The sequence below is a fragment of the Hemicordylus capensis genome, chromosome 5 (assembly GCF_027244095.1).
Source record: "Hemicordylus capensis ecotype Gifberg chromosome 5, rHemCap1.1.pri, whole genome shotgun sequence".
Classification (NCBI taxonomy): domain Eukaryota; kingdom Metazoa; phylum Chordata; class Lepidosauria; order Squamata; family Cordylidae; genus Hemicordylus; species Hemicordylus capensis.
In genome coordinates, this window is record NC_069661.1 from 214,155,730 (window position 1) to 214,178,919 (window position 23,190).

General features: G+C 42.7%; 1 protein-coding gene across 11 annotated transcripts in view; it reads right to left on the bottom strand.

Annotated features, from left to right (window-relative positions):
• Positions 1–3,443: 3,443 nt before the first annotated feature.
• The window catches only part of ZC3H7B (zinc finger CCCH-type containing 7B), an 88,071-nt gene continuing 68,324 nt past the window's right edge, over positions 3,444–23,190 (bottom strand). For 10 of the 11 annotated variants that reach the window (XM_053253912.1, XM_053253909.1, XM_053253908.1 and 7 more), the window contains 4 exons: positions 13,416–13,524; positions 12,489–12,619; positions 10,371–10,534; positions 3,444–8,120 (listed from right to left, as the gene is read on the bottom strand). In XM_053253912.1, the coding sequence (XP_053109887.1) occupies positions 7,928–8,120; positions 10,371–10,534; positions 12,489–12,619; positions 13,416–13,524 (597 nt within the window). In that variant the 3' untranslated portion in view covers positions 3,444–7,927. The remainder of the gene's footprint in view (positions 8,121–10,370; positions 10,535–12,488; positions 12,620–13,415; positions 13,525–23,190) is intronic. The other variant, XR_008308179.1, reaches the window with a different exon arrangement.

Genomic DNA, 23,190 nt, shown 5'->3' on the forward strand with positions numbered 1-23,190 from the left:
CCTGAGGTTTTCTTGTTAAGTATGACTAAACCTTGTATACCTACTAAATACACGGAGCTGTCCCTATATATGATTACTGCCACCAGGATTCTCTATGCTGCCAATTGGCAGTCACAGGCAACCCCGACCCTGGATGAATGGCTACTAAAGCTATGGGAATATGCCTCAAAGGCTAAGGTTACTGCTTATTTGCGGAATGCCTTAGATGAAATATTTGCGTTAACCTGGGAACTTTTAATAAATCACAATTTAGCACAGAGTAAACATCCACATCCAAGATTATTATTTGTTAAATACTGAGGGTTGATCAGCCTATTATCTATATCTTTCTGTCATATTTGGTGTGAAGTGGAAGGTTGGCAACGGGTGGAAGCGGAATTTTGGATTGTCATATGTAATATGTCTAGAAGTTCAAGAGATGATAATATAATCATATTATTTCTTTTAATAATAAAAATCATAATTAATTCTCTTAGCCAGCCGTCAGCCATGTGTAGGGATGTGGCAAGGCTATGTGTGCTGGCTAAAGAGGCATCTGATTGTCTGGGGCCGGTTGGAAACTGTTTGGATGTGGAAGCGCGAGGAGAGGCAGGCGAGGTGGTGGCAGGCCTGGCTGCAGCAAGGAGGCGGCGGTGGGCCCGGCCACGGCAGGGAGGCAGTGGCGGGCCTGGGTGTGGCGGTGAAGGAAGTGGCAGCGGCGGGCCCAGCCACAGTAGGGAGGCGGTGGCAGTGAGGAGGCGGTAGCAGGAGAGGAGGGAACTGGCTGGCCAGAAACCGCGGGGAAAAGCTGGCCAGAAACCACGGGGGAGGGGGAAGCGGGCCAGGCGAGCGTCAGAGACACCCAGGGGAAGAGGGCGCAGATGCTCTGTGCCGGGTTTGCTGGTATTTTTATTTTTTTTAAACAAACACAGTTTGTGGTGTCTGTGTACTTTCCCCACTTTGGTTACCAATGTTCGTTATGCACATCTAACCCTAAATGGTTGCCAATTTAAATCAGAAATGATAAGGCTACTCTCTCCCCTTACACTTATCCAGCCATTTTCAACTTCCTTTCTGCCTGTGTGTTCAATTGCTGTGCAAAGCTACTACAGAACACCAGCCAGTTCTGTTTAGAAAAGTTGTGAGCAACAGCTCGTGATTATTTCCCCCCTCCACCCAAAGTTCCTCTCTTCAATTAGTGGGGGCAGGATACCACACTTCTGCCACTACACTGAATCATTGAAAGTAGAGTGCTATAAGGAAAATCCCTTTTTAACAAAATTGGAAAGCCCCTGGCTCCTTAGCCAGAAACTGTGGTAGTGGGGGCAGTGCAAGTCTGTCACATGTGCTCAGCCAGCTCAGGGGCCCTCTACAGACATTTTAAAGAGCACATATTGGACAGATGCCAACACTCCATGAATCCTAAACTACTGAAAGAGAGTACTGAGAAAGAGCAAACCCCTAGTAATCTATTTAGATAAGTTTCTTTTATCAAATAGGTTTAAATCAAACCAAAGCAATATTTAAAATAAAGTGCTAAAATATTGCCTGGCATCTTTCCCTTGTAGCTCAGAAAATAGAAGGGCCAAGGGCTTATCTTTTAGAAACCGAAATGAGAGGAGACAACTGGAATCTTCCTGAGTAGGCCAGTACAGCTCTCCTGCCCCATTAAAAGTCCTGGACTTGGAATGAAAAAGCATGTGCATTTTCAAGCACTTTAATGTTCACTTGATGATACTTTCTCCACTTCAGTGAATGTGCATTACCACTGCTCACAAGTTATGCTCACCTCCACTTTAAAATGTCTCCATGCTTCCTTCTGTAACTTGTCATGGCCTGTCCAGATGCTGACCCTCACCACCCTGTGACTAAGCTCAGTACCAACTCATGAGATGATTGGTGAGTCTGACAACATATATTGCCTTTCTGGATTAATACCTGCCTCGCTACCATTTCCTTTCCCATCCTCCCTTTCCCTCTCCTCTCCACTGGAGAGGAGTGGGTGGGTGGGTGGGTGGGTGAGAAGCAGCAGTTTCCCTGGAAAACTTTGTCACTTCCTTAACTTCCCCCCTCTCTGGGCTACAGTAAAACAGACAAGGTAAGAGAAAAGGCATGTAGATTTAATCCATGTGCAGATTTTTCAAAGTTAAGAGGTACTAACATGAGTTTCCCCTCAACCTTGCTGGTTTTACTGGAGACAAAAAGGAGTGGGAAACTGAGCAGATGCCCACAATCATGGAAGAGGAAGAATCTGGTAAGGCAGGGATTCTCACATGTTATTGAACTACATCTCCCATGATCACTGGCCACAACAGCCAAGAATGATGGGAATTGTGGTCCAACATCAGGGGACCCAGTCCTGGGAATCGCTGCCATAAGAGAACAAAGTCTGTTAATAATGACCAAGGACAAGGGGAGACTAAAAAGCCATTTCCAAATATGTATAACTCTATAGAAAAAGAAATGAGTAGAGAGCTAAATATGTAGTTCAAATTGAATGCATGTGTTCATTGGTCACTCACTCACATAGTAAGTTAAAATACAACTGAAAATTCACTTTCCTGCAAGACCAGTTTAAAAACTGAATACATGCATTTGATGTTCAATGATATTTTTGTTTACTGATTTTTATTTGCAGCATTCTGTGTATTTTTTTTTAATGTCAATGGTTTTGTTGTTATATTGAGCTGTAACCTGATCCATTGGCTTTGTAGATTGTATAGTTAGTTATTTCTCTGTCAGATTTGTAGACCACCACAAACCTCCATCTTTAGACAGTTTACAACATAAAATAAAGTCAAAAATGAAAACCTTAAAGAAATTTCTGTGTATTATGTGTGCGACGATGTTAACAGTTTACATGTATCTTTTCTCTCATACACACTCAGACAGAAACACACACACACCTCGTATATACATGTGCTTTTACTCTGTTTTGTCAGAGCTATAATTCCACTTGGCTATAGGTCTTTTCTCTTTCACACAAAACACTATTGAAATGTAACCCATGTGCTTTCTAAGTGCCACATATTTCAATGTTCTGCTGAATTTTTATCCAGTATGATCTAAACATTTAGCCATACATAATTGCATCTGTACAATGAAAAAACTTCCACACAATCTTGTGCACATACTTCAAATCGAGATGTCTGGTTTCCAAAGTCATTTCTGGTACACAGAAGTGGGGGGGATCAACAGACACTCCATGAGGAGCATTGATCAAGGAACATATACTAGTAATGAGAACAGAGTCATCATAGCCACTACATGACAGAGACTTGGCACTGCAAAACATTTCATAAGAAGTAGCTCAAAGCAGCAGTTCTACCCACTTCCATGCTACAGGATCCCCTTCGTTCACACATCATAGCAACCCTAATATTCTATCCAAGATGCACATGCGAGAGAGAGAGAGATTTTAAGAGAGACATCTTAAAATCAGGACAGACACACAAGCTACATGGTGAGGGTTTAAAGTGCACACTTTTATTTTCTATTACAAAGGCTAAAAGAAGCAAATCTGTCTTGTTAGGAACAAGAATGTTGTTAGAACATCTACATTATTATCTTCATACCAGACCTTGTGAAAGGTACTATGAACTTCTTTGTAATAGTAAAGCGTGGTATTCTTAAAATATATTAATACAAAGACATTTTGAAGGACTCTTCAACTTATTACAAGTCCAGCTTAGAAACAAAGCATCCCCCTTCATGGCTTTCCTTTAAGTCGCTACATTTCTTAACAATCGTCTGGGTAAAGGCCTGGTTAACCAGCATTCTATTCCACTATATACCTCCCTCTCTTCACTTTGAGTCTGGGTAAGGAGCCCTACCTACTTCTGTTCAGCATCTTAAATGGTGATCAAATTACTTTCTTTTATTTCGAGAAAGAGGCATTGCCAAGATGTTTTGAAGCACATATTGAACACACACACACACACCAATGACCTAATTTTGTTATTATTTTCAGATGTGTTTGCTTTCCGAAAATCTCTCTCCTACCAGCTCATTTATTGTAGTCACTCAAATGCTGGTTTCCTTCAGGCATTCTGGAGCACTGGACTTACTCTTTAAATTATTGTAGAAATGCTAGTGCAATGGCTATAACAGGATGGAATAGCACATATAAATAATCCCATAGATGGGACGAGGAAACCTTAGGAAGACAGTGTAAGACCTCCTGCCCTTGACAATGTCTCTTTTCTCAACAAAAGATTTAAATACATTATACATTAGCTAAACATTTAAGGTTTCCATGGATTGGGCTGACAGACCATTATAAAGGGTGAATTCATCACTGTGATAATAATCCTCTCTCAATACAAGAGATTTAAAAAAAAAATTCTAATAGAAATATTCCTTCCCTCCTTACATCAGCTTTATTTCACTGAGAGATGCTGCATTCCCCAGCTAGAGTCCTTTTCCTTAACCCTCAAGAAAAAGATTCTTTCAATACCACATACATATATAATATTATATAGAGTGATATATTTAATACCTGTGTATATATGTTTAATGGAAGGGTTACATATATACACACTAGAACAAGTCTGGTGACAAAATACTGCAACACCACATATCAGGTTATCATATCAGGAAAAAACGAAAGTTGATTTTCATTGCAATGCCTAGGAATACGTGCGCCCCACCCCCTGCTCTGCTTCTATAAACCACGTGCTCCTTTCTCCCCCATCCAAGCAGAACTTGACTGGGGTTAAAAGGGCCACAGAGTAGTTCATTTTTTTAATTAAAGAGGAAAGGAAACATCGCCCCACCCCATAATCTAAATAAATTCATATACAGTACCAAAAAGTTATGGCAGAACATACACTTATTGTTACATTTCTAGATGCAGATAGTTTAACATACTTAAACATCCATTTCTTATTTGAGTTCTTTACTACCTGTCCAAGTTTAACCTTGGAAGCTGATGTCAAATGCTCTTATTGGAATTTTCTGATACAGGACCAATAGCTCAAAAACATGATGGTTACAGCAGCCAACAGGCAACTGTTCAAAACGTCTGCAGATGGGAAAGGGATGATTTGGCTCATTTAACTGCAGTTGGATTCTTGTTACTGTGTTTAGTTCAGGGTTACATTAATAAAGAGTATTAAACTGGTAAGACAGGAGACAGATCTCCACTCTTTTTTTATAAAAATCCTGGACAATGGAAAGCACATAACATGATCTGAAATTTCTCAAAAATGGGGGAATGTGCAGTGTGCACTTGCTTCACAACATAGTTTTTCAGCCAAAGGTGTACTTTCTCCAGAGGAAGATAACTTTTGGAAGCAACTCACAGCCTTCAAGCAAAATAGATTTGGATTCCACTGAAAGGAGGTGGTTGGGAATGTGACTGATGTTCATTGGTGCACACGCACACCCATTCCATCTTGCCTCTGCAAATCCCTCCATTGGAAGATGGAAAAAAGCACCTACATGTGTTCTTCAGAGATAAACTGAATTTGTCCATAAATCAGTAGCTGTTTGTGCTTATACAAAGAGCAGCTAACATTTAAGTTGATTTTATAATCTGTAAAAGTGGGTTAATTAAGCATAAAGGTCAAATGTCTGCTGACAAAAGTGAGACAGTAGTGAGGGATCTGATAATCAAAAAGAACAGGATGAAGGGGGGGAATGTTTCCAGAGATCCCTGACCCACTGATATTATAGTCCCCTGCTTGCCCCACTTCCTACTTTTAAGACAACTATTTGAGCCTTTCCAAATGAGGGGGATGTCCTCTTCATCTTTATTACTTTAATAGCAAGGGTGGGGAGATAAAATTTACCAAAATATTAAAACGTCTTGAAAAAGACAGGAAAATGGATAATGTAACCAATATGGCAGATCCCAGATAGATAAGAATCAGTGTGAAATCTCCCATTGGGATCACACAATAGCATTGTTTGCAAAACATAAAGCAAGTATGCACTATCCTATGGATCAACACTGTGTATCCATCTGAACTACATGCACTACTGCCTTCCCTCCTAGACCCCAAGGAGAATTATAGCAACTAGGCTAATCACAACGTTCAGCACAAATACTGAGCATTTTAGTCTGCAAAATATCCATAACATCTTTACTTCGAACCACACATTATGGATCATTTGCTCCCTTATCCACATGAACAGGGCCACCACTCAGTGTCCCAACATTAGAGAGCATGCTTTTTATTTATTTAATTCCCATTCAAAATAATTCTGTCATATATTCACATCATTTAACTTTTTACAGACATGACAACCCAATCCTAAAACACAGAAGAAGTCCCACTGAATTTAATGGGACTCGACTCCTAATAAGTGTACTTCAGATTATAGTCTCTGAAAATTCACGTCAAAAGTATATTAAATATGATCAATATATAAAAGATCTTACTGTATTCTAGAAATTTTGTTCTCTATCTGAGAAAAGGGATAGAATTTCACATGTTCTTCATATGTTGATGTCATATGTTCTTGCTACTGGAGGCTATTTTCTGATATTAGGATTCTATTAGTTTTGAAAAAAATAGATTAGAGGAATATCATGATCTCCTTCTGTGCAATCTCAATTAAAGATGCAGATGCAGTTTAAAAATTAGTTTCTCTTTTGGATTAAACCTTCCCCCACCGCCAAACTTTTTGTCCTCTTCAATTCTAACTTTCATTTTAAGAAAGGTTACACTTCTAGTTATAGGGTGCCAAGTTTCTAAACGACAACAGTTTCATGCCTCCTCATTTTCTTTGATATAGCCAGATTTATAATATGGACATTCTCTAAATAGCAACATTTTATCCCAAACTACTGAGCAGCAGTATAAAATCCCTTTAAATTGTTTCTGGCCATTTTCATTATCAACCCCCCACCCTACCCCCCCCGCAGGTCTCTGCAAACAAAAATCTGCATCCAGGTAGCCAAGTTGCATATTACTTCGAGCAGAAGGCACCCCCAAGGTAAAATTGACAAACTTCCCATAACAATTGAACAGACTTTCTTCACGATCCTCAAATATTAAATTTCTTAAGCAAATGTTGAACCCCAGAATATAAAAGTGACCTTTATAGAGAGGCGAAGGCCAACCTGTAGAATTGTGGCAACTTTAAGTGGGAAATAAGATCTTCAGGGTTATGCTTCAATAAATGGGGAGGGGGCGCAATTAAATAATCTGTTATATATTTTATTTTTCAAAAAAACATGGAAAAAATTGTCTTTGTCTCCAAAGACAACCTGCTGATTATTTTTCAAGATGCATAATGGCAGAGTTAGGAATCAATCCACTGCCCTCTCTCACCTGACAGAAATTCTTGGGGAATCCAAGTGGAGGATAGGATTGGATTTAGAAAACATAGGAGAGAAAAAGAATCTTCTTTTACTGTTATTCACAATAACTACTAGAGTAGTCTCTAAACCAGTCTGATTTAGGGGTGTTCAAAATTACAGTTGTTGTATTACTTACTTCACAGACCACTTACACAGTGGTTTGGGTGTCTGTAGAGAAGAGACACACAACACTACACAGACACCTACACTGAACAACACCCCACTTCTTCCTCACTTCTCCACTTTTTTCTGCATCTGTTTCCATGACACTGCAATGTCCCAACAAAACCAGCCAGCCCAAAGAAAGGATTCAAAAATGAGAAGTACTTTCTCTCTCTTTCATACATATACCAACACTGCAAACACATCTTTAAAATAAAAAAAAAGAGAAAAAGATGTTGGAGGTGGTAGATTGGGGGGGGAAATTAAAGGAAAAGATAGAAAACAAAACTCTAGGAGGATCATGTTCACCGGCTATAGATGAATCGATTCATAATTCCATTCAATATCAGTAAATCATCTTGATTATCTTACAGCAGAAGTAACTGTTGTTCTTGTTGAACAATTACCAGTCTCTCTGGCATTGCCCTGCTCCTCCCCACTCCGGTCTCTGAAAATCTGCTTGCTTTTTCCAAGCAATTACATGCTATCTCGCAATAGGAAGTTGTATTTGCCAAAGTCGTCATCTCTGGGGCACAGCAGCATATCCTTGCGGGCTTTGGCCAGTTTCTGCTTCATTACTTCCCTTCGATCCAGCCACTCGCTCAACTCATCCTGGCCATGAGCAAAGCGACATTTCTCTCCTTCAGGGCAGGGTTTTGCCTTCTGGGATCTGCAGGAGGAGAACACATGGCTTAAAAGCCTGTAGGATTTTTAATAGGAAGGGCTTTCTTCCTACTGCTTTCAGATCTTCAGTATCTGCAAAGGAATTTTTTGATTAAGCACAGGATTGGGCTGAGGGCAAGGGCGAGAGAGATATGCAGTAAACAACACAGACCATTTACAAGCACATAGTATTGTGAAACAATATCCAATCAATGCAACAGGTCTAAAACCAGCAATATAAACATAATACATCCAAACACTGAGACCTTTATTAGGGTCAGTTACAGAAGGCTCACAAAGCTGTAAGCAAGCTCTTGAGTTTCACAGAACTCGTCTTCAGTCTGGATGTTGAAGGCAAACACAAAAAAGGTAGGGGAAGGGAGAGAGATATTGCTGGGCAAGATGAAAGCCCAAGTCAGCAATTTTGTAATAATCGTAAGATGGTGTTGAGAGGTGTTATGTAGACTTAGACTGTGCCTGGTGCAAGAGATCTCAGGTTACAGCACAACATGCTGACGCAGAGGAGCAATGGCTACTATCCCTTTGAAAATATATGCCAGCTGTTGGTTGGATTTTCTTTCTTTCTTTCTTTCTTTCTTTCTTTCTTTCGCTGGTTGGATTTTTTTTCCTAACCAACCAAATGCGGCTACTGCATTTTTAATGAAAATAATACTATCCGGAGATTTTGGGAAGCAGTGTATGTATTTTGGGAGGTTGTGTGCGTGTGTTGGGGGGCAGTACAGCCCATTTTTCAACAATTGTTCCCCAAACAGGTTACAGTTGAAAGAAAAATACCAATAAAATTACAGTAACAACAAAATATTTTTAGCAGAAACGGATTTTAAAAAGCAGCAAAACAACAGTTTAGTCAAAAAAGACTTGCCTGAAAAGAAAGGTCTTGACAGTTCATTTAAGAAGGGCCAAACTCCTGAATCTGTCACACCAAACTTGGTAACTGATTCCTCTTTCAGGCAGAGTTTGCTTTTTCTCACCTCTGAAGGTGAGAGGCCCTTCTAGACACTGGCTGACATCCTAAGTTTAAAAGAAGTCCTATTGAAATTTAGTACTGTAGTTTTTTAATTCTACTCCATGAGTAGTACTATTCAGTAAGTTCATTGGGATGTCAGCCACTGTTAGCAGTAGGATGTGTGAACTGGCTCTACCTCGAGCTGGTTCGCCATCGGACTGGTCCAGCTCGAGGGCTTGCCCTGAAGCCGGACCAGGCCCGGTTCGGCTCAAAGTTGAGTCAAACCACCGCTGGGCCGGCTCGGGGTCAGTTCAGGGTTTGTACAGTTAAAATTTGTTTACACACACACACACACACACACACACTTCACTACCTCCAAGGAGTGCTGCTGCTGCCACAGCCACAGGGGCTGCCTCTAATGGTTCCCCCTCCACCTGCCAGCCTCCCCCTGGTTTTCCCCATTTTCGGGCTGTTCCAGCCCTTTCTGGTGTGGTGGTGGCCATTTTTGAGGCTGCCGTGCATGCGCCCTGGCCATTTGCATGGCCTGGAGCCACCACCACATCAGAAAGGGCTGGAATGATCTGGGGGAGAGCGAACCGCCAGAGACCACCCCGTGGCCATGGCAGCACCCCCTCCCCCGGAGGCCGTGAGTAAAACTTGTTTAACTGTAGAACTCCCGAACCGGCTCAAATTTGAGCTGAGCCAGGGCGGGGTCTGTTCAGTGGGCAAAACCAAACATGCCTGGTTCAGTTCAAGTCCGATTCAGACTCAAACCAAACCAGGCAAACCAGTTTTGTGCACACACCTAGTTAGCACTGAGAGGGAAAATACCACCAGGAAGGAGGGACTAACTAGCATGTGGGCTTTGAGCAATAGTTGCTGAACTACACATGTCAACCCTGCTGCTACTTCTGGAATACAGGAAACAGCATAGGGGCCATTACAGAACTGTCGGTATCCACTGTACAGATTCTGTGTGCCAGATATCCATAAAACCTACCTGGAAATGTATCCAAAGGGATGATGCTTCGCATGCAAGATATGAAATTATTACATGGTGCTTGCATCTTACATGCTCTCCAGTCATTGTAATTATACTTAAACCTTTTAATTTATAATTTTAGTTGACATGACAGGTTTAATTATAAGGGCTCAGAACACAAGTCATGCATTTCGTTTTAGGGAAATCCATTTCACCTATAGATTATCCCGTTTAATCTGGATATTCACCACACTGGATCTCCTTTCTCACATGCACCACCTGGGGAGCACTGAGCTTTTGCACTGTACCTTTCACATAGACGGAATTCGCCCATGGGGAAACGGTAGTTCCAGCAACTAGAATCATTGTCAGACGTGAAGACTTTTTCTTTATGCTTCTCGGACTGGATGTGCTGCTGCCATTGCTTCTTGCTGTTGCTATTCTTTCCACAAAGCCAGCAATGGTACCCCATCTAAACAGCAGAGAACAGGAGAATACAATTCTGTATCCATTTGGCTCTGACTGTTCTTAATGAAAAATCAGAGAGGGCTTTCCCTAATCTCTCCTAATGCCTAAACAAAAAACAGTTCTCCTATGAGTTACATCATTTGCTTCTTATTCACTTTCCTGAAAACCCACCAGGCAGCCAGCTAACTTCCAATCCTTGCAAAATTGGCAAAGAGGCACATTTTAAAGTGGTGACACTGATATTGAGGAGGGGAGCACAACTGCTCCACCTAAATCCAACAGAGCACATCTCACATTGGCTGTTGCTGGCATTTCCCTTGACTTATTTCTATTGCTATGCAAACTGCTGTGAGACCTTTTGTTGAGGGGGGGAAAGCATATTGTTAATAATTAATTATAATAACTAGATCTTCCTTTACTGCCCCACTTTCCAAATGTTTTCATCCTACTAAGCATACTTAGTGGGGGGGGGAGCAGGAACCTGACAGGCTAAGCCTGAACCTCCTAAAGAAGGCACACCTGTTTAAAGTCTATTTGCACCTTATTCTTCAGCAAAGTTGAGAAAAGCCTGCTGGGTAGTGTTTTATATTCCATAACATATAACTCTTGATCAATTCACTCAACTTTATGGCAAGACTCGCATGTGGATTTAAGGAAATGGAGCAAGAGCTCAGTGGTAACACACAGGCTCTGCGTGCAGAAAGTCTCGGGGGTTCAACCCCTTGCAGCTCCGGGAAAGACCCCCATCTGTAATCCTGGACAGCTGCTACCAGTCAGTATAAGTTACACTGAACTAGATGAACCAGAAGATAGGATTCCGTATAAGACCACTTTATGTGTTCACAGACCATTGGAAGGGCTCAACATGATTTTTCAATAGCAAGTCAGCACTCAAAAATTATGTTTGCTCATCTCAACTATAAATGGGGATGATCCAGATCCATGTGGACCTCTGCATGAAGCACCTAAATAAAATATCACCATGTTGTTATTATTTCATTCGATTTCTATATCGCCCTTCCAAAAATGGCTCAGGGCCATTATTTCACACAGAGAAATAATAAATAAATAAGATGGATCCCTGTCCCCAAAGGGCTCACAGTCTAAAAGAAACATAAGACAGACAGCAGCAACAGTCACTGGAGGTACTGTGCTGGGGATAGATAGAGCCAGTTACTCTCCCTCTGCTAAATAAAGAGAATCACCACGTTAAAAGGTGCCTCTTTGCCAAGTTAGCAGGGTGTTTTGTTGGGTGTTTATGTTGGGGGGGGGGATCCTATGGCCATCTAAATTCATCCATGAATTCTGCATTATCTCCCAAACAACCATGCTTATCTTGCATCATTGTATGTTTCCAGGGCTATTTACTATATTATGGTTTTTTCCTGCATGGAAACCATTCATATAAGAAATGAAGTACAATAATAAGCATTTATATTTCATTGCACATATATGTGTTAGGAACACAGGAAGCTGCCATATACCGAGTCAGACCGGTGGTCCATCGAGCTCAGTATTGTAATCAGAGACTAGCAGTGGCTTCTCCAAGGTTACAGGCAGGAATCTCTCTCAACCCTATCTTGGAAATGCCAGGGAGGAACTTGGAGCCTTCTGCAAGCAAGCATGCAGGTGCTCTTCCCAGAGCAGCCCCATCCCCTAAGGGGAATATCTTACAGTGCTCACATGTAGTCTCCCATCCAAATGCAGATCAGGGCAGACCCTGCTTAGCAAAGGGGACAATTCATGCTTGCTACCACAAGACTAGCTCTCCTCCTTAGATCAACTCTCTGTAGTCATTTAGGGCTTCCCAGCAAAACATGTATAAAGTGGCCCCCTGTTTCTTTTGGAGCAGAGTCTTGCAGATTTTTCTAAAGTAACACTTTCTTCAGAAACCCCAGGGCCAATTACAAAAGAATCAACATGGCAAGCGGGCGGGGGGGACAGGAGAAAGATGTTACCATGTCAGCATAGTCCGTGGGCATCTGGATCTGTTTCTCCCCTTCCCTTGACGTAAGAGGTGTACCCTCGCCTGGTTTCCCAGGGTTATGTTTTTTCAGCCACATGTCATAGGTCTGCTGCATGTCCAGAACTGCAATGAAATAATCCCTTTGATTAGCCATGAGAGAGCCTCCTCCTATTCTACCAGACATAATGTCTCCAAAGGGGAAGGCTCAGCAGAAAAACGTGCTCTTCCAATCCCAGCCCCAGCTGAAAACAGTACTAAGAGGTCCATTTGCAACCATGTATACCAGCCCTAAAACACCAGAGGAAAACTCAGAATCTTGATTGTCTGAGAAACAGGCATTTTGACACAAGCATTTAAAAAGAGGAACAAGGATGCAGAGGAAAAATCAAGGCTGGCAGAGGGGGGGAAAACCCAGTTTCCTTTCTTTTGAAACGTGGTAAAATGGTAACCGGCATTTCGAATGTAGGATGCAACAGTAGGCCTGTGTTTAATACCTAGAATCAGATTGCTGAAATGCAGGTGACAGATGGATTAGCTGAAGTTAAGGATCCACATGTGGAATATCATAATGTGCAGGTTGGTGGTTCAGCAGCAGAAAAGCGGACGGACTCACTGTTGAGTGACATTTGGGCAACATGATTCAAGCCCAACCAGCCTGTTACAGATTTAACAGAGTCCCTATAAGCCATGGTCTGCAAATCAATAGCTAGCCTTGTGAATGTACATTCCCTCCCTGCTCTGGAGCAATTTCCCCCATACCTGACATTAACCATGGTTTCATGGAAGCCAGCAAGCATCACATATGCACTTGGACACTGTGCATTAGTTACTCAATATTAGCTCCCCTGCAAGTGAGGACAAAATGAAACCGTAAGGGAAGCACCCAACTCCCACTCACTCAAGTGTTCCACTCACTCACTCTTGTTTTCTTTCATGAAGGTCCACATCTCTCTCTCCTCAGGGCTGTGGGCAAAAGAGCAGTTTCCAACATACTGGCACTTCCTCCCATTTTGGGCATGGATACATAGCTGCGAAGAGACAGAAAATATTGTATACCATCTAGAGATTTACATATTAATATAAGATAAAAACAAATAAATAACCCACAATCTTCAAATGCTCCTTCTTACTTGTAATAAACGAAGTGGTGGTGGTGGGGAGTGGAACAAAAATCAAGCAAAGCTGCTAAAGTCAGACAAAGAGGGAGTTGGCACACGATACAAATTCATTCATGCTTCTAAATGGGACTCAACTGGAAAACAGATCTGTGTACTGGTGACACTTCCACAATCATAGCATTCAAACTGGTCAAGCTTAACCAGTTTTCATAGGAAACTTCACTGGAAGGAGTCAGGCAATTGGTCTATTCTAGCTCAATATTGCCTACACTAACTAGCAGAGACTCTCTAGGTTTTCAAACAGGGGTCTCTTTTAGCCGAGATACCAGCAATGGAACATGGGACTTTCTGTTTGCAAAGCATTTGTGTTGAAGATCCAGTTCCAGATGGAATCAATCTTTTGCACCAGTAACCCTAATGATCACTAGGGGCATTGGGAGTAGAGATAGTTAGGGTCTCCTCCTCTTTTCCTAATTATGACCCCTCTATTGATAGAATGTACTCAGGAACTTCCTGGGAGTGACCTTCTTCCCAGAATGCTTCTAGCTCTCTCTCTGAGCACCATGCTTCTATAGGTCTCTCTCTGAACGATATGTAGTCAGAAGTTAGATATAGGTCTTTTCCTATCATCATGTATTTCTGAATAAAGTAGATTAGTTTAACATTACATGAATCTCCAAACCTCCATCTAGGTTTGGCCATCATCCTAGATTGATGATGGCCTTGAAGACGTTCAGGGCTTTTTGATAAACTGTCCTTTTACTATCATATTTCCAGAATAGTTTTTTTGCTTGTGGCTCTGTCTTTTTCTCTCCTCCAACAGCAAACACTGTAAGAGTCCTGCATGCACTAAGATCTTCAGACAAAGCCCTACTCCAAACCCATTCCTTATCTGATGGGAATAAGAGACATCCTTATTATGAAACTTTCTCCCTGCCCTTGACTCCATTTTTTACTTTTAAGAAACTGATTAAACTAAGTCATTTTAGCAAGTATTTAGCTAGAAAGCGTGAACATTTATCCAAGGCTTTTTTATCAAGCCAATGCAATTTCTAGGCTTTCAATATTTTTATTTTTATTTCAGTTTGGTAGTTTACTGTGGTTTTCACTACTTATGTTGGTTGAAAGCTGCTCTGAGGAGGTATAAAATCCAAACAAAATGAATACTAATACACTGGGGACTCAAAAGAAAATTATTTAACTGCTACATAGTTCTTTGAGAAGGCCTCTGGCATAGACATCCTGAAATTACTTTTGTACTTTGTTTCCAAATGAAGCATTTTCAAGTGTCAGGTGCACCAAATCAGTGTATCTGGTATCTGAAAGCCACCCAGGGAATGTGACAGAAAATGCTGTGCAGAATGTAGCAATTAGTTACTGCCTCTTTTTCCTGACACTACTATTTACTGCTACAGCTCTAAACCAGCCATTTGGGCAAGTCTTCAGACATTACCATCTATCTTTCCTTTCACTCATTTCAGAGCATATCCCCTAGCCCAAGATACAGGGGGAAAGTCAGGTTATTATTCCTTGTCCCAGTTCTTCTTCCTCTTTTTATCTCAGGGCCCTTAGTACTGTTAAGGTAAACTGGGGATGCTGCACCTGCACACCGCCTCCCTGTGAACATCGCAACCCCACCGTGATGCATGTAGAAACCCTAACTCCACCCCACCAAGGTTCTTAAGCATGTTCTCGGGAGCACTGTATGTGAATAGAGTGTCCCCAGTTTGCATAAAGCCTAATCAGAACTCTTGTGTACATCCCTTTTTCTTTAAAAGTTAGTAAAAGAAAAAGAATGACAAATCATCACAGTGAGTCCTTTGAGAATTCCAATGCCCTCCTCTCTTTTCCAACAGCAGGAAGTTGTTCTAGGTCAGCTCCTCTTTCTCATTCTGAAAGCAGAGACTAATCAAAGCCTGATTCCTCAATTTTATAAGTAGCTTAGATTTCGCAAAGCCAGCTTTAAATAAGCTGGTAGCTTAAATCCAGCCTTGAACACTAGTGACTCCAGCTTCCAGACCCATGTTGGTCTCTTGCAGCAAAAACAAGGAGTGTTGCAGCACCTTAAATATGAACACATTTTATTGTGTCCATTTTATTAGATGCATGAAGTGGTATCCTCAGTTGACAAATAATTTACAGACACACAGATACAAAGCATATACAGTGTGCATGTGTACACAAACATACAGACACGGATCAAATGACCATGAAATACACACACACACACCAAACGGCCATGAAATGCAAGTGGTGTAGTTTGAACATACAAAGCTGCCTTGTAAAAGAGTCAGACCACTGATTTATTTAGGTCAGTATTGGCCACAGTATTGGTTTCAGGTGGAGGCCTTTCCCAGCCTAACCTAGACATGCCAGAAACTGAAATGCAAAGCATGTGCTCTGACACTAAGCCAGGGACCCACTCCAAGCCAAAAAATAAGTAATGTGACAATTCACAACAGCAGGAATAGGCTGCTGTTGGAACAAACTCTACCCAATCTTGCTAAACTGATAAATACCAGTAATGTGATCATTGTTCCGATTAAAGCCTGAACGAACCAGATCAAACTTCTTGATAAATTTTTTTCTTCTTGATACATTTTTTCTTGAATTCCAGTTCCATAGATCCATGCTGCTTTTGAAGTTTCTTTCTTGAAAAAGGGTGGCTTTCAAAACACTAAAGTGTCTTGGTGGACTGAAATGTCTCCCACTGATTTCTGAAATCACCATTCTTTAATAAAATAAACTTCAAAAGGGAGACTCCAGTGAGAAGTGTAGTTCATGAAAGTTTATTCCACCCTAAAAACATTAGTCCTTAAGGTGCTACAAGTTTCAAAGGACCTGGGCAGTACCCAGTTCAGCAAATGCCACCTCTTAAGGTGCAAGAGTGTAAAAGATTCAGATAAAACAGAAGGGGACAGAGCAGAACCACATAAAGAGCAGACAGGAGGCTGTGCTAGCTGGTCAAAGAAGTAGCACAGAACATGGTGGAACGGTGAGAACCAGTGGGACACTGTTATCCCTGGATAGAAACTCTATAGAAAGGACAGTGATGGGTGCCTTGGAGGTGGAGTAGCACTGTATGTTAAAGAAGGGATAGAATCTAACAAGCTAGAAAACCTAGAAGGACTGGAGTCCTCCACAGAAACCCAGTGGGTGACAATACAAGGCCTGAAAGGAAATGTGCTACTGGGGACATGCTATCACCCTCCAGATCAAAACGCTCACAGTGACTGGGAGTTGCAGCAGAAAATCAGGGAGGTGTCAAGGAGAGGCAGGGCAATAATAATGGGTGACTTCAATTACCCACACACAGACTGGGTAAATTCATAGTCAGGTAATGACAAAGAGGTCAAATGTCTAGATACGCTGAATGACTGTGCCCTACAAAAGTGGGTCTTGGAACCAACCAGAGAGAAGGCGACCTTGGACTTAATCCTGAGTGGCGCCCAGGACCTGGTGCGTGATGTCAGTGTTATGGACCCCTTAGGAAACAGTGTGCATAGTGCGATCAAATTCAGCATACATGTGGGGAGAGAATCACCAAAGAAGTCTAATAGAGACACTTTGAATTTCAGAAGAGGGAACTTCTCCAAAATGAGGAGTATGGTGAAAAGAAAACTGAAAGGGAAAATTCAGGAGAGTCACTTCCCTCCAGAATGCATGGCGTTTACTCAGAACCACAATACTAGAAGCCCAGTTAGAATGTATACCAAAAAGGAGGAAAGGTACTGCTAAGTCCAGGAGGATGCCAGCATGGCTAACAAATAAAGTCAAGGAAGCCATAAAGGAGAAGAAGACTTCTTTCCAAAATTGGAAGGCCTGCCCAAATGAAGAGAACAGAAAGGAACACAAACTCTGGCAAAAGAAATGCAAGGACACAATAAGGGAGACTAAACTTTTGAGAAAGATTTAGCTAAAAGCATCAAGGGGAATAACAAAAACTTATTTAAATACATCAGAAGCAGGAAACCTGACAGGAAGGCGGTTGGACCATTAGACAAGGAGGGAGTGAAAGGGATTATTAAGGAGGATATGGAGGTTGCAGAGAAGCTAAATGAGTTCTTTGCATCTGTCTTCACGGCAGAGGATACTGAGCATATACCTGTTCCTGAACCAGCCTTTTCTGGGACGGAGGCTAAAAAACTGAGTCAGATAGAGTTGATGTTCTAAACTGCCCGGAAAAACTGAGAACTGGCAAATTGCCAGGGCTAGACGGCATCCATCCAAGAGTCCTTACAGAACTCAAATGTGAAATTGCTGACCACCTTGCAAAGATATATAACTTATCCATACAATCAGGCTCTGTACCGGAGGACTGGAAAGTAGCAAATGTAACACTGTTTTTCAAAAAGGGATCCAGGGGTGATCTGGGAAATTACAGGCTGGTTAGCTTAACATCTGTTCCAGGCAAATTGATGGAAAGCATTATTATTTTACACAGTCAGACAGGTGTTATTGACTGGTTTGTTTTATCCAGACATCGAGTCCTTCCCAAGGACCTGGGATGGCTGAATTTTATTGTCAATGTTGTTGCTGTTGTTGTAGATATCGTCACAGAATATAGGCTGTTCCCAGTAAAGCTGCTTTTTGTAATTGGCTGATGGTGATTTCTGTGGTCCCTATGGTGTTGAGGAGCTCTTCAAGGTCTTTTGGAACTGCACCCAGGGCGCCAATTACCACTGGGATTATTTTGGTCTTTTTCTGCCACAGCCTTTAAATTTCAATTTGTAGATCTTTACATTTTGTGATTTTTTCTATTTCTTTTTCTTCTATTCTGCTATTCCCTGGTATTGCTATGTCGATTATTTTAACTTGTTTTTCTTTCTTCTCGACTACAGTTATATCTGGTGTATTGTGTGGCAGGTGTTTGTCTGTTTGTAGTCGGAAGTCCCATAATATTTTTACATCTTCATTTTCTTCAACTTTTTCAATTTTATGGTCCCACCAATTCTTGGCTACAGGTAGCTTGTATTTTTTGCAGATGTTCCAGTATATCATCCCTGCTACCTTGTCATGCCTTTGTTTGTAGTCAGTCTGTGCGATCTTTTTACAACAGCTGATTAGGTGGTCCACTGTTTCATCTGCTTCTTTACAAAGGCGGCACTTGCTGTTTGTGGTTGATTTTTCGACTTTTCTTAGTGCCTGTTCTTGTGCAGCCAGTATTAAACCCTCTGTTTCTTTCTTCAAGTTGCCATTCTTAAGCCATTGCCAGGTCTTGGTGATGTCTGATTTTCCACTTATATTGTGCAAATATTGACCATGCAGTGGCTTATTTTTCCATTTTTCTGCTCGGTTCTTGACTTGTTCTTTCTTGTAGGCCTGCTTTCTTTCATTGGTGTTGAATAGTTTCGCATTATTGACCATTTTAAGTGCATCTTCTTCACTGTCCTTGATATATTCTTCAAGGTCTCTTTTCTCCTTCAGCCCTGGTTGCTCAACTGAAGATCCTGAGTCCTGTTGCCCACTTGCCACCAGATGTCCAGGGACTCTAGCACCTGGCGCGGTCCTTGTTGACCCGGGCGACGACCGATCCGGTATAGATTTATTAAAGTTACGTCTCACCATATTGTTGATGGGAGAGGCACTCTTTGTCTGGCTCCTCTAGTGAGACCTGTCCAGTATGGTTGGACCTCTGGCATAGCTTTCACCTTCCTCAGAGCATGCAAGCCCCACAACCACGCCAAGGTAGTGCCTCACTGGGGGATGATGATGATGATTTATATACCGCCCTTCCAAAAAATAGCTCAGGGCGGTTTACAAAGAGAAATAACAAATAAATAAGGTGGCTCTCTATCCCCAAAGGGCTCACATTCTAAAATGAAACATAAGATAGACACCAGCAACAGTCACTGGAAGTACTGTGCTGGGGGTGGATAGGGCCAGTTACTCCCCCCCTGCTAAATAAAGAGAATCACCACGGTAAAAGGTGCCTCTTTGCCCAGTTAGCAGGGGTTTTTATCCTTGGCATTCTCAAGGATAAAATTGTAAAGCACATAGAAGAAGAGGCCCTGCTGGGAGAGAACCAGCATGGCTTCTGCAAAGGTAAATCTTGCCTCACCAACCTTTTGGAGTTCTTTGAGAATGTCAACAAGTGTGTGGCTAAAGGTGACTCAGTTAACATAGTATACCTGGACTTCCAAAAAGCTTTCGACAAAGTTCCTCATCAAAGACTCCAAAGAAAACTTAGCAGTCATTGGATAAGGAGACAAGTACATGTGTGGATTGCTAACTGGTTGAAGGACAGGTATAAATGGAGAATTTTCACAATGGAAGGAAGAAAGAAATGGGGTCCCCCAGGGATCTGTACTGGAACCATTGTTTTTTAAATTTATTCATAAATGATCTAGAAGTTGGGTTAAGTAGCGAGGTGGCCAAATTTGCAGATGATACCAAACTATTTCGGGTAGTGAAATCCAAAACTGATTGTGAGGAGCTCCAAAAGGATCTCTCCAAACTGGGTGAGTGGGCAACAAAATGGCAAATGCATTCAATGCTGGCAAATTTAAAGTGATGCACATTGGAACAAAAACCCCCAACAAAGTATATGCTGATGGGATCTGAGCTGTAGATGACTGACCAGGAGAGGGATCTTGGGGTTGTGGTGGACAGCTCATTGAAAGTGTTGACTTGATGTGCGGCAGCCGTGAAAAAGGCCAATTCCACGCTAGGGATCATTAGGAAGGGGATTGAAAATAAAACGGCTAATATTATAATGCCTTTATACAAGCTATGGTGCGCCCACACTTGGAGTACTGTGTACAATTCTGGTCACCACATCTAAAGAGGGACATTGTAGAACTGGAAAAGGTGCAGAAGAGGGCAACCAAGATGATCAGGGGCCTAGAACACCTTTCTTATGAGATAAGGCTACAACACATGGGGCTTTTTAATTTAGAAAAAACTACGACTGCGGGGAGACATGATAGAGGTCTATAAAATCATGCATGGTGTGGAGGAAGTGGACAGAAAGAAATTCTTCTCCCTCTCTCATAACACTAGAACCAGGGGTCATCCCATGAAATTGATTGCCACATAATTTAGGACCAACCAACGGAAGTACTTTTTCACACAACTTTTTCATCAACTTGTGGAATTCTCTGCCACAAGATGTAGTGACAGCCAACAACCTGGACGGCTTTAAGAGTGGTGTGGATAACTTCATGGAGGAGAGGTCTATCAGTGGCTACTAGTTGGAGGGCTATAGGCCTCCTCCAGCCTCAGAGGCTCCTCTGAGTACCAGTTGCAGGGGAGTAACAGCAGGAGAGAGGACATGCCCTCAAGTCCTGCCTATAGGCTCCTAGTGGCATCTAGTGGGCCACTGTGTGAAACAGGATGGGAGACTAGATGGGCCTTGGGCTAGTGGTATGCATGAAACCACCGTGGTGTGGTTCAATGCCGGGTGTGTGTGTCTTCATTTAAGGGTGGGGGAGGGTGCACTTACCCCTCCCTCCACTTTCCCCCCGCTGGTACTCCATTTTTAGGAAACTTCTTGGGGCGGCAATGTACCTCCCTGCCGCCCCTTCCCCCGTTCCTGGCCGGAAGTGGCTGGAAGCAGCGACTGCGTGTGTGCGTGTGCCCGCCATGCACATCGCACAAACACACATCACGTGTGCACATCATGCACGTGACGTGTGTGTGACATGCATGGCGCACGCACAGTCGCTGCTTCTGGCCACTTCCGGCCAGGAACGGGGGAAGGGGCGGCAGGGAGGTACATTGCCACCCCAAGAAGTTTCCTAAAAACGGAGCGCCGGTGGGGGGAAAGTGGCAGGAGGGGTAAGTGTACCCTCCCCCGCCATCAAACCGTCAAGCTGGTGCCTGTGCGAACCAGTTCGGAGGCCTTTTGAATGGCCTTCGAACCGTTTCATGCACAACACTACCTTGGGCCTGATCCAGCAGGGCTGTTCTTATGTTCTTACATGAAAGCAGCACCTACAGCATAGGAAGATGCTTTGGTTTCATGCCAGTTGTCATGTTTTATGGTGGTCTGGCACATACCTACAACAAACCAACTTGCAGGCTTTATGTGTGTGTGCTGCCCCATCTGCCCACAAGTAGATGTCCAAAGAAATCAGTTCCAGCAATAAGCACAGGGATGTCATGTCACTAAAAAGCAGCACAATTATTTATAATTCTGGAGGAAAATGAAAATTTTGCACAGAGCATTGAAAAAGAACAAGAACATCCTGGTAACATGTGTGTATCCAGCTAAGTTATGCTACCAGTTCATCAACATGGGCACCCTAATGGAACTGTCTAAAATTTAAGTACTTCTAAGAAGTTCCTAGACACCTCACTACCCCTGAAGGTCAGCATAAGGGGCTTTAAAGAACAATTTTTCCTCCCAAGACATCAGCAGCAGCTTGCCTTAATGAGCCGAGGGGGCGCCAAAGGAGGCACAGTTGCCTCTGGTTCCCAGCAGCTCTGGTTCTGCCTCTCTCTCTCTCTCTTATCCCACCCTTCTCTGGCAATAACAAGAGTCACTCTGCTTGCAGGCTGGCCATTCATCAGATACAACTGTGCAGGCTGGTCAGTGATCAACTAGTCTGCACAGCTCTACCTGATGAACGGCCAGCCTGCAGGCAGCATGGCTCTCGTTAATGTCGGGGCAGGGTGGGATGGGATGGAAGAGAGAGGCCCAACTGGAGCTGCCGGAAACCAGAGGCAGCTGTGCCTCGTTTGATGTGCCACCCCTCCCCCCCAGCTTGTTAAAGTGAGCTGCTGCTAGGGCAAGACATAACATTGCCCCTTTCCACTACTTCTTGTGACTCCCTTTGTGTCCTAGCCTGTGTAACAGAACAAAAACAAAACAGAGCCTCTTCAGTTCTTGAAAGGCCAGATCCTGAGGCTGCACCACACTTGGGCATCCCGCCTCGCCCCTCCACAGCTGAAAGCCATTCATATGCAATAAGCAAGGGCTTCTAACCTCTCTCCCCCGTTCTCACTCACACATGCAAGCAGATGATGTTGGCTTTGGGCTCAAAGGAAACCAGCAGACATTTAGATTGGGAACAGATTTTATGAACTCGTCCAACAAAGCAAACACAAAAGCCAACCTCTTCGCAGTCAACAAAAAGGCACAGCAGTGCAATCCTTCATTTCCTTGTATTAACAGAGGCTTCACTGAAGCAAATTAAATCCCCTCTTCGAAGAGAGACATGGCAACACGTTGTAATGAACTGCTCAAAGGGAAGCAACTGGCCCAAGGGGTTTATGGGAAGCCCTGGCACACACATGCACACATGTACATAAACATGCGTGCACATACAGGCAAGGATGGCCCAAAGCATTGCAGTCCCTGAGGTGAGGCGCCAAGTGCTGCCTTGTCCGACTATTCTGATGGAGACCAGCTCCCTTTCAAAGGGGACCTCCCCAAGTTTTGAAAGTGGGGCAGCAGAAGGAAGGCTGCCTGGGGCCTCCTCTTCAATCCTTGTGTTTCTTGCACACTTTGCAAGGAGGGCGAGCAGAGGTTAGTTCGTTTCTGAGGAGCTACCCCAATAGCAGCAGTGAGGGAGAACACACCGCCCTGCTGGCACATTCTGGATATATACATACTTATCTAAATACAGTGGT